This window comes from Desmodus rotundus, chromosome 11, assembly GCF_022682495.2.
Source record: "Desmodus rotundus isolate HL8 chromosome 11, HLdesRot8A.1, whole genome shotgun sequence".
Taxonomy (NCBI): Eukaryota; Metazoa; Chordata; class Mammalia; order Chiroptera; family Phyllostomidae; genus Desmodus; species Desmodus rotundus.
In genome coordinates this window covers 24,771,377-24,784,308 of record NC_071397.1, presented here as the reverse complement: position 1 = coordinate 24,784,308, position 12,932 = coordinate 24,771,377, and the positions used below count along the sequence as shown (strand labels likewise).

The 12,932-nt window shown below is 37.2% G+C and overlaps 1 protein-coding gene across 1 annotated transcript in view; it reads left to right on the top strand.

Annotated features, from left to right (window-relative positions):
* EYS (eyes shut homolog) overlaps positions 1-12,932 on the top strand; it is a 1,562,674-nt gene that overhangs the window by 1,176,523 nt on the left and 373,219 nt on the right. Inside the window, 1 exon segment of the mRNA XM_071219700.1 lies at positions 3,739-3,971. Within this exon segment, the coding sequence (XP_071075801.1) occupies positions 3,739-3,971 (233 nt within the window).

Genomic DNA, 12,932 nt, shown 5'->3' with positions numbered 1-12,932 from the left:
ACTGCATCAAAAGTTTTAGAATTTATATTATTTACAAAACTAAAGAGCTATATAATGGAGTTATAAAATTGACCCCAAAGGAAACCAAGTATTTTAACTTGTAATTTTTCTGTTAGTAGTGTGGCATATCGCATGTTTACAAAAAGATTCAAATTTATTTATAAGATATTTCTTGGAGAGCCTTCTTGAGGTCAAGCATTGTTAGAGATAAGATGAAGAAAAGGGTAGAAGTGATCCGTCTGTCTCTCATGGAAACTGCAGTCCAGAGAGAAGAGAAGAGAAGTGAGTCAGGCTTAAACAATTGTAAAAATAAAAATATAGTTATTACCTCTCATAAACGCCATAAAGAAGAAATTCAGGTTGTAAAAGGATTGTAAGCAAAAAGAATGACTAGCACATTAACAGTATTTATTTATTTATTTATTTATTTATTTATTTATTGAGAAAGAAATCACTTTATTACTGTGGCATTATAGAATAGAGGTTAATGACGAGTGTTCTCTGGAGCCACTTGCAGTTGTGCGACCTTAGTGATGTTTCGTTTTTCTTTTTCCCTTTTTTTAAATTGTTGTTCAAGTACAGTTTTCTGCCTTTTCCCCCACCCCTCCCCATCACCCCAGCCTTCCCCACCTCCCTCCCCTGTTTCCACCCCCTCTCTTGTTATTGTACATGTGTCCTTTATAATTGTTCCTGCAAACCCCTCACCCTTTTCCTCTATAATCCCTTCCCCTCTCCCCTCTGGTCACTGTTAGACTGTTCTCAATTTCAGTGTCTTTGGCTAAACTTTGCTTGCTTGTTTGTTTTGTTGATTAGGTTCCTGTTAATGGTGAGATCATATGATATTTGTCTTTCACTTCCTGGCTTATTTCACTTAGCATAATGCTCTCCAGTTCCATCCATGTTGTCGCAAAGGGTAGGAGCTCCTTCTTTCTTTCTGCTGCATAGAATTCCATTGCATTAACACTATTTTTAGTTAATGTGTTTTATAAAATCTATTTTATTTTCTTCATTTTTTTTTAATTCCAATGAATTGACATACCCATACATAGTAAACACACAAATAACTCGCTAAAGTCAGTCAGAAAATATCTTTGAACTGACATTTTTGCCAAGGTTTTATCTCATTGACAATGTTTTGTTTGGGGGGGACAAAATTATGCTCACACACTGACTTTGTTTTTGCCAGTATTTTATTTAACACAGGTTCAGTGCCGGAATTGTAATGATTTCACATGCCAATAGCATACAGGATAATGTCTCCTACGCAACCAAATGAAATAACATACCGGCAAACCTCATTTTAGTTGCTTTATTGTACTGCACAGATGCTGAGTTTTTTTACAAATTGAGGGCAAGACCCTCCACCAACCAAAATATGACGACTCACTTTATCATGATAATCAGTTTCCTTCGGTGGTCTGAAATTGAACCCACGTCTTTGAGCTGTGCCTGTACTCCAAAGCGGTGATAGGTTAACTATATTATTGTTGCAGGCAAGGAGAGATAAAAAGAATAGCGTTCATATTTAGTTGGGGTGTATCTTTGTACAAGTTGGTACTCAGGAGACATGGCCTGGCCAACCAAGAGCTGATGTCCAAGTGCCCATACAAAAGCAAAAGTCACTTGTTGCTAGAGCACTTTGCTGGGGAATAACAGCGATAGTGTTGACAGGCAAGATGTTCTTTGCAGGGGCACTGCATGGTTTTCACCACTGCCAGTAAAACAGTCACCTTTATTTACCACACTGGAAGCTAAAGCCGGACAGGTCTTCAAGAGCTATTCAGATCAGCAAAGGGTAGCCCTGCCCAGGATGAACACCTGGAGTAGTTCCACGGACTCCAGGTACTTGTAGTCTAAATGTACTCTTGCCATAGTTGCTTCTCCACAGATTTTATTCAATAAGCCCCGACTGATGCCCCCAGCAGCTGAGCCACTGAATGCTTATCAGTGTCAACAGACGAGATGATAGCATCCTGGCACAGGTCACCTTACCCTTCCATCAAAAAAACTTTACTCTTGAAAACAGCTTCTCTCTTAGGTCAAAACAACTTCACCCTTAAAAGTAACTTCACTTTTTTGTCTAAAAGTAGATTTGAAATCCTATCAAATTGATACATACCAGACAACATACAAAATAAAAATATACTCAGTTAACTTTTGATTATTTGTATCGCGGGAAGATTTTTCACATTAACAAGGTAATTCTGCTCGTGATTACATTAAATGAAAACTGTAAAAGCACTGCTTCCCAAACAGTATGTAACACTCACGGGTACACGGAAGACATTAACGTAACAAATGTTATAAAGCGTTCACTCTGAATAAGGAATTCTGCCAAAATGAAGCGTCTGTGTGTGGAGGGCAGGAGGAGAGCAGCAGCCGGAATACAGCCGGGCAGCAAGTGTGAGTGCATGAAATCACGACTGTACTACAAGCAGCTGGGAAATATCCCATCAGTGTTACAATGACAACTTGTGGAATTTTAGGGATGACAGAAACAACAATTTCATGCTGGTGGGCCCAGAGCAACCAAGAAGTCTGTGTGAAGGAAATAATATAGTTCTCGACTTGGCACTTCAGGTGAAGAGAGGAGCAATGAGGCATAGCAAGCGGTGTGGACAAATTTATAAATTTGATAAGCTCAGGGTCTTTTAATAGTAATCTCATTTGGTTAGAGAAAAGTTAAGGTGCTTATGAAGAATCATGATAAAATAGGCTGGAAAGTAACCGAGAGGAATTCGATTGTCCAGAGGCTTTGAATGTAAAACCAAGGAATTTTAATTTAACTCAAAGGGAATTGTTATTTTGGTCATTATTTATTAGGGAAGAAAAATTAGACTGGGAGTATAATTTGTGAAAAAATATAAAGGAATCATTTGTAGGCATTTCTAAAATACTTCTTGGGTACCTCCTACAAATGAATGCAAGTCACTTTGAGGAATACATATTTTTAGCAATCAACCTAGAAATAATTCAAGTTCAAGCAGTTTTACCACAAAAATGTAACTCAGACTGACTTCTTTTTTAAAAATTATTTTATTGTTGTTCAATAACAGTTGTCTGCATTTACCCCCGCCCCCCGTCCCAGCCAATCCCACCCCAGCCATCCCCACCTCCCTCCCTTGTTTCCACCCCCCCACTTGGTTTTGTCCATATGTCCTTTATAGTTGTTCCTGAAAACCCTTTCCCCATTTCCCCCCATTAACCCCTCCCACCTCCCCTCTGGTTACTGGCAGTTTGTTCTTTATTTCAGTGTCTCTGGTTATATTTTGCTTGCTTGTTTGTTCTGTTGGTTAGGTTCCAGTTAAAGGTGAGATCGTATGGTATGGACTGACTTCCTAATCTGATGCTTATGAAGTTTAGAATAGACAAAATAGAACTATGTTTAACCAAAATTTTGATTTCTTTACATGAAACTGACTCTTAGGCTTATGGAGGCTAATATATACAGGTTTCCTACTACTTTTAAAAAATTAATTTGGCTTCTCAGAACCACATAAATTGACTACAGCAACACAATTCACCCAGGGTCACCTACTGTGCCTCAGACACTTTCAACATTTATAAACCCCACAACTGTAAAACACACATGGTAATTGTATTCACCCTCCACTAAGCCTTAGATGACTATTTTGTTTTATTTCCCCCCTCTTATTTTAAACCAAATTTCTGTTATTTCTATTTACATGCCTGCTACTTTTGCTTACATTGTGTTTTCTGACCTATTTATAAATCTAGATCCCAAGATTCTACTCTGCCTGCAACATCTTCCTTTGTTGCCCCTTCTGGTGGGACAGAAGGGATGGACCCCGTGTGGACTTCTCGCAGCCTCGATCCTGCAGCACCAGCCGTGTGCCAGGAGGTCGTGTGCCACAACGGAGGCACTTGCCAGCCCATCCTCCTCTCAGGGGGTGTGTTCTCCTTCCAGTGTGACTGTCCACTGCATTTCACTGGCCGTTTCTGTGAACAAGGTAATCAGTCTTCATTGTCCTTCTATATATCACATATGTGCACACATGTATGTGTAACGATTTATTGTAAAATGGTTCATAGTATCATAGGGAACCCACCAAATTATTTTTATCTCTGGTTATATATCTTTGTCCTCATTCTATTTTTAATTATATTTATTGGTGTGACATTGGTTAATAGAGTCATGTAGGTTCCAAGTGTATATTACTATGATACATGATCTGTATATTGCATTGTGTGCACACCACCCAAAGTAAAATAATCTTTTGTCACCATTTATTTGCCCCCCTTTACCCATTACTGCCCCCGTTACTGCAACCATACTGTTGCCTATGTCTATGTGTTTCCTTTTTATATCTCACATGTGAGGGAAATACAAGGCTTGGCTTTTTCTGACTGACTTATTTGCTCAGTCTCATTTTTTCTTTTTAAAAAACTCTAAAAGGGTGAAACGAATTGAAACCTGTTATAAACACATGGTTGCATATTAATACAAACAAGAAACATCTGTATAATTTTATTTAAAAATGAATTCTGATAGAACATTTTCAACTGAATGATGTAGAAACAAACCTAAGATTTTTAAATTAGGATTGCCATTCAAAATGTATTTTCAATTGACACACAAATAAGAATTAAAATTCAAATGTAGTGTTATTTATATAATTTCTTCTAAAAGTGGGGTGTATTCATTCTTTGTCACCATCAAAATAATTAGGTTCTAAATAATAGTATTTTTATTGCTTAATTGTTAAATATGGGGATCTACTTATGGGAGATAAAAACAGTAATTTGATTAAATTATTTTGGTGTGCAAGAAAGTACTTTTTTTTGATGCTTAAGAACAAAATTTTAGCTTTAATGGAACGATTTATGAATGAAAAGAAAAGTTTCCTTTTTTCAATGTCTAATGGTCTCCTAAGAGTCTGTCAGTTAATTAAAGACATGCTGGGCACCTACAGCCAGAAACGCCCTGGGCAGATTACAAAGACATTAAGTTATGAGGCAGCTGAGGGCATGGCCCTATCCTAATAGCTGAAAAGTGTCATTGTTTCCCATGTAAAATTAATCACTGGTTTTAAATTGGGGAAGTGGGGATGAGGATTACTATTGGATAATGATTCAGATGGCAGAGAATTTCATTACTTATCTAAGATTGTGTTAAATAACTCCTTTTTTTAGTACAGAACATGGGGCCTCCAAAATCTAATCCAAAAGTACGTGTATATGTTATTCAACTCCTCTTCCTAAATGACCTTGTGTGACTGCTGTGGATGTTTTAACGGTCAGCCAAGTAAGCAAGTAAACACAATAAAAAGCACAGAAATTAAAATACAGATAGTTTTATGTTCATTGTAAAACATTGTGTCCGTAAGTCTATTACTTAACTGTAAAATACTTTGGAAGACACATCAATATTGCTTAATTTTTGAGTGAATATTTTATATGTCTATAAATATCATCAGGCTTTCCTTCTGCTACCATCAGAGAACATTTATATTACATTCTGTTACTAGAGTTCTAGGGACAAAATTTGGATTGTAAAGGTCTTTTAAATCCAGTTTACCCATTTAAGATTCTGAGAGATCAAAAGGCAGATCCATTTTTAATTTTTGAAGTATCTCCATACTGCTTTCCACAGTGATTGCACCAGTCTGCATTCCCACCAACAGTGCAAAAGGCTTCCCATTTCTCCACATCCTCACCAGCACTTGTTGTTTGTTGATTTATTGATGATAGCCACTCTGACAGGTGTGAGATGTTGTCCAATTGTGGTTTTAATTTGCATTTCTCTGATGATTAGTGATGTTGAGCGTCTCTTCATATGTCTATACTGGGAATATATCTGAAGGAACCTAAAACACTAATTTGAATGAACATAAGCACGCCGGTGTTCATTGCGGTGGTATTTACAATCACCAAGATATGGAAGCAGCCCAAGTGTCCATCAGTAGATGAGTAGATAAAACAACTATGGGACATTTATATAATAGGATACTACTAGGCTGTAAAAAAGAAGAAAATTTTACCCCTTGCGACAGTATGGATAGACCTGGAGAACATTATGCTAAGTAAAACAAGCCAGTCAGAGAAATAGCAATACCATATGATTTGCCTCATATGTGAAATCTAATGAGCAAACTGAACTAACAAGGAAAATGGGGACAGACTCATAGATGGAGAGCAGGGTGACAGCTAAGGAGTGGGGAAGGTTAGGGGGTGGAGGGATGGAACAAAAAGGGAAAAGTACTCATGGACATGGACAACTGTGTGGTGATTGCAGGTGAGCAGGCAGTATAAAAGAACTAAATGATAATGGAAAAAAAATACAATAAAAATTTTTAAATATTAAATTCTGAGAGAGTTTTTTTCTTTCTTTAATTTCTTTCTAGGTAGGGTGTTAGAAAAATATCCTCTTTACGTCATTTCAAATATATTTTGATATTTTAATGTTATTTTTAATCCAAATTTCCTGACAGTGGTGAAAATAATGTTTTAAAAGGAGGAGTCCTTTGTTATTGATTATGTGTCCTACAAATGACCTTCTAGCCATAATTCTCCTTTCCTATTAAATCTCCAGTTTTTCCTCCTAAATCTTTACTCAGTAGCTCTAATACCCAGACAGTGACCTATAGTTTCCTTCAGAAAAGAAGCAATTCAAGCTTGTTTGTAGTTAAATCCAAGTATTGACTGAGGTTTAATTACTTTTGGTGTTTGGAATGACAGAATATAGGAAACTTACCTCCAGTAAAGAATCTCTGCTCTATATTCATTGTTGGAAGTATTTTATTTTTTCAACATTATTATTCATTTTCTATCTCTTACATTTTTAACTTTTTCCTGTTGAATATACAATATTTTTTAAAAGAATACATTGGATCATAGCGTGTTGCTAAAATTAGGTAATCCAGTACAAATTATTTCTTTCTATGTGAAACGTAATCAGAAACTGTGAGTACATGATTATCACCAAGAGGAGAATTGTTTTTTTCTTTTTTTTATTGTTGTTCAAGAACAGTTGTGTCCATTTTCACTCCACCATGCCCCACCCGCCCCACTCCACCCATCACTGCCTCCCACCCTCAATCCTACCTCCTTTGTGTTTGTGCATGTGTCCTTTATACATGTTCCTTGATGGCCCTTCCCCTTTTATCCCCTATTATCCCTCTCCCCCTCCCCTCTGGTTACTGTCAGTTTGTTCTTTATTTCAGTGTTTCTGGTTATATTTTGCTTATTTCTTTGTTTCATAGATTAGGAATTTTCTTTTTCTTAAAGAAACTTTGTCAAGTGACATCTAAGATGTGTGATGCACTGAACGAAATGCACGCAATAAGACTCATTTTAGATTGTCAGCCACGATAGTATTACCTGTAACTTTGTTGTTCTTGCCTTCTTTGGGTGGAAATATTTCAATATAACATTTAGAATGTGGTGTGATGTGAATTTTTAGAATTGAAAATATTATTTCTAAATGTAAAAATCTTCGGTATTTACTTTTAACCATTTACTTCCTAAATTGGAATTAACTAGCTTTCTTCTTTCAGTTATAAAGAAAGCTGATAACAGGTTTATATTTTCAATCTGATGCTCTAAATATAATTCATACTGGTATGCATCTTAGAATCCAGACTGACGGATAATGACTACTGCCTAAGGCCATGATTCAGGAATCAGCCACCATAATGAGACTTTTTATAGCATTATCCAGGTCGGTCAGATGCCACAATTTCTAAGAGTAGATTTCAATAAACAGTATTGTATTCCAGTTCCAACATGCTTCAACTACCTAGTAAAAATCTTGCAGTGAAAAAAATCTTGCAGTGGGTAAACAGTCCCTAAATCAATCAAAATCCCACCCCCCATCTCTCTCTCTCTGTCTCTATTCCCTCCCTTTCTCCCTCCCTCCTTCTCTCTCTCTCTCTCTCTCTCTCTCTCTCTCTATGTTCTCAGTATTAAATTGCTTAGAATTTACTGATAGATTGCTATGAAAATTATTTCTTACCTGAGTCCCTATTGAGTGCATTTAACATCTAAATTATATGAACTTGTTAGCTTCAGGAATGAAATTTGCATAATATCACTGTGAAGAGTTCTGATTTACCAGACACTGCACTGAGTGCTTCATGAATCTTATTTCAGTTAACCCTCAGAATAACCCAGCTGAAGTAAGCAGTCTAAATTATCCCCTTTTACAAATGAGAAATCTGAGGCACAGAGCTGTTAATGTACTCGTTCGAGGTCACACAGCTTGAACATGGTACAGACGGGATTAAAATCAATCTTGCTTGACTTCAGACTTTACGTATAACCTCCACGTTCTATTGCTGCACTAGACAAACACATTTAACAGGATGATATGACATGGAATTCTAAATGTTCTCCCTCTTTCATCTGCTTATAAAAGGTATCTTTATTGAAGCAAGAAAAGAACATTTAAAAAAAACCAAAATTTTCAAAACCAGAAAACCAAAGAAGTTAATGTTGATCTAATAAATTTTTCGTGAAGAAGGCATTATTATGAACCACCGGAAATCAAACTGAAAAGCTTGTTAGGTGGCCCTAAGAAAATCCTATCTGAGTGGATAGTTTAGTAAAACTAAAATATAGGAAGTAGATTAAGGAGATTTGAATTTCAAAAAAATCTAGGCATAGATGATGAAGGAACCTGACTCTCTAAAAATATGCAGACATATCCATCTAAATGGAAAAACATGATGAAAATTGATTGTTTTCTTTATAGCCTTGCTCTTTTTTATATTTAAACTTAATATTCTCAAGCTTGAAAGTATTTTATTTTACAACTTTGATTTTTTTCACAGCAAAACGGGGGTATAAATTAAGTATAGGTCTTAACTAAAATAGCACTAGATTCAGTAACAGAGAGAAAGGGTTGCCAGGGTTATGGGAGTAAGTAATGGGTCATCCTTACACATATTTCCTGTCAACTTGGCATTACGTCATGTGCCCTGCTTTATCAAATCATCCATATCCAATCACCTAATAACACTGACTTATAGGATCAATTTGATTTAATATGCTCTGCTTTTTTCTCAACACATGTTATCTTAATTCATATGAGCTAAACCTTGTTGCCTACTTTATCATAACAATCCTGCATCTCACCAGGGGAAATTTAGGAGCATAAAGTCTTGCTTTGTCTCAGAGGGCTGCATGCAGGCAGATGGCTGTCTCCTACTGTCCAGTTCAGAGTGACAGATTCAGAGTGTCAATGCCTGTGCTGGGGGAAGGGTACGCCTCTGACTATTAATTATAGGATTAACATTTTTTAAACAACCCCAGACTTTTTAGTGTTCTATAAAACAGTTTTATAAATAATGCCGTAAAGGAGTATTTACATGCCATGCATTAAAACCAAGAAATCCTTTGGTTTTTTTTGAAACCCTGTCTGTATATATTCCATATATGCTTAAAGGTCAATTGTACTGGGTAAACTGGAAACTTAGAAGTAAAAATGAAACGTTTTACTAGGTGTCTTGTCTTGTTATATGTATATTTTAACAGACTACCTTAATAGATGCCTTTGGTTTTACCATAACGGGAATATATTTTAAAGGCATGTTAGAGCAATTTGAGTTTATTTATTAACTTTAGATCAGGTGGCTAAATGTCAGACATTCCAGAGCCAGGAAGGCAGAGAATCTGAGCGTTTATCAACTTATTACAATGATTTATCTCCTCTCCAGAGAACTGATAGTCCACATCTTCCGAAAAGGGCCAGGAAATGGGTGTCAGCCTTTTCAAACACAGCACCCAGGTCTGAAAATCTGTCTTTCAAATGAGAGGGCAATGAGGCGTATTTACCAGTTAATGACAACTGCTGTAATATGAAGATGCTTAAATTGCAAATGAATGGGGATTGAAGTCAAAGACAAGGGCTGAAGGGAGACAAGAATACCTATCATCAAAGACAGAGGATTTCTGTTTGAAGGCAGGTGCGGCTGACGGTTGCAAACTTCTGAGCTCTTCTCTGCTATCAGTTGCTGCATTCTCCGGCAGGGAGCACTGTGTTCGGTCGGTAGAAAAAGAGCTCCTTCCCCAGTCTCGTACTTGTAACTATGTAAAAACTAGATGTGCATCAGTCTCTCTACTTACATTGGTAATAATCCAGAAATTGCCATATTGGAAAAGGAAGGAATCTATATACGCCTCCATCCTTCAAAAAAAGGATGACATGTATTTTGTCTCCTTTATTGCCTTTATTAACACTCATTTATTTCCCTGTAATTCAACACATTGATTAAATAAATATTAGTTGAACACCTGGCATGTAAAACACATGGAATTAGTCATTGGCAGTGGTATGAAAATGAGCTTTGCCTTTAAATTTGCAAGTAGTTGTTAACATAGGGTGTGCAGTGGGAGGTGCAAGGAGAGGAAGACAAGTATGACTCAAAGGTCAGCTGGCATTTCCCAATAGTGTCTTACAAAGGACCTATATGAGCTTTTATTGCTTCCATAATTAATTGTCACACTACTTAGTGACTTCAGCAACACACGTTTATTATCTTAAAGATCTGTAAAGAGAAGTCTGACACAGTTCTCAGTGGGTTAAAATCAAGGTTTTGGCAAGGCTGTGTTTTTGTTTTAGTTTTTGGTGTTGTTGTTTTGTTTGCTCCTGGAGGTTCTAGGGGAGAATCTATTTTCTTCCCTTTTCTGGCTTTTAGAGACCATCTGCTCATGGCCCCCATTAGTCATCTTCTAACCAAATAATGGTGAGTCTAATCTTTTTCATGTCATGTCATTTGACCTGCATTTTCACCTGCCTTTTCTCCATTTAAGGACCATTGTGATTGCATGGAGCTTACTGGAAGGAATCAGGATAGTCTTAATAACTCAGTATCAGCTGATTAGCTACTTTAATTCCAGCTGCAACCTTAATGCTCCTTTGTCACGTAAGGTAACAAACGCATAAATCCTAAGTATCAGGACATCTTTGGAGAGCCATTATTATGCCTACCACAGATGTGTAATTGTTCTTCAGGGGATTTACATGATAATAGAATAGAAAAAGAAGTTGATTAGATAGATATCTGGTGTTCATAGAACTGAGGGAAAACAGTGGAAGCAGCTTGAAAAATGCAACTGAAAGGCACTCTGGAAGGCCAGTCTACACGAAGCAGAACGAGGCTCATCCAAAACCAGACTAAACCGCCACTGAACAGGGGCTTATGCTGTCACTTGCTCAAGATTCAGAGTCCCAAGATACATTCTGAAATTGTCTAACTGGCAAAACCTCAATGATATGCTAATCCAACACCTTAGCAGGAGAAGAAAATAAGGGACAAGATCAATCTTTTACCTTATGCTTCTAACATAGTAACTTGACCATACAATCCACCAAGATCCCAAACAATGGGCCTCTTGTTCATTTCCATGTAAAAATATAATAATTCACACAAGGCTTTTTTAACTTTATTTTCATTGTTTACACTATTACAGATATCCCCTTCCCCCCGCCTTTTCCCACCTCCACTTAGCCCTCAGCCTGGCTTCCCCCTGGCCATCCCCACACTGGTGTCTGTGTTTATGGGATATGCATGTATGCTCTTTTGCTAATCCCTCCCCCTTCGCTCTGACTGCTGTTTGTCTGTTCCATGTATCCATGCCTCTGTTTCTATTTTATCAGCTTATTTCATTCATTAGATTCCACATATAATACCATACAGTGTCAGTACTTCACTGACCGGCTTATTTCAGTTAGTGCAATAACCTCTAGCACACGTGTGCATGCAGGCACACACAGGCACACACTCCGTAAAATGGAACATTAGTGCTTCTCTTTAAAAGTCCTCAGATATTTTCCTTCTCTCTTCTATCACTCTCCTGTTTTCTGTTTTCTCCTTGAATTCCTGACTTTTTATTAACTTTTATTACAAAATATTTTAGCAAAACTTTTTGTTGCCCTTCCTCCTGCATACACACTATAAACAGCTTATCTGAAGTGATACTTCCATGACTTGAGGGATTAGAATGAGCAAACACACAAAAGGGAAGAAAGTCATGTAGGCTGTGTTGACAGCCGATCACATGTGGGATCAGCGGAGAAATAAAGCTGGAAATTCAGGTGGGACTCATACTGCAGAGAACCCTAAATGACAAAATAAAAATATTAAATTCATTAGCAGTGGCCTTCAATGGCAAGAAGATTTAATGATCAGAGCTTGCTGCAGAATGATGAAACTGAGAGTAGAATTTAGAAAGGATTACAGTGGGTAGGAGAATAAGGTAGAGAGAAAAATTGGAATGCAGATTTAACAGGCTAGGAAATGGGATGAAAACTCTTTTAGCCCTACTATTTGCTAATAATTTGAGAGTATAAGAGATCTCTGTGTTCTCTATACAGAATGTAGTTTAGATTTTTTTATCAAAAAATTTACAAACCTGAATATGTCTTGTATCTTTTAATGTATTACTGTGTGAAAAAGAAAAAGTGTTGTATGAAATTTGATTACATCCTGGCTGGTGTGGCTCAGTGAACTGAGGGCCAGACTGAGAAGCAAAGAGTCGCTGGTTCACTTCCCAGTCAGGGCACATGCCTGGGTTGCAGGCCAGGTCCCCAGTAGGGGGCACATGAGGGGCAACCACACATTGATGTTTCTCTCCCTCTCTTTCTCTCTCCATTACCCTCTCTCTACAAATAAATAAAATCTTAAAAAAAAAAAGAAATGTGATTGTAAATGACAAGTCACACTAAAGGTCCCTCTTCCCTCCCTTGCACCATCTCCTGTCCTGCCTTTCCACGGAATGCTGAATTACATGCAGTAAAAGTTTATCGTGGCACAAACATTGGGATAATAAAGCAAATGATGTGGGCTTATTCAACAAGAGGCTAATGACCAGCTAGCTAAACATTTATAACTACATGTACATGAGCACACTGGGAAGTGTACTGTATCTTACCTTTCCCACTTCAAGGCTAAATTCCTCAAGAACCCCAG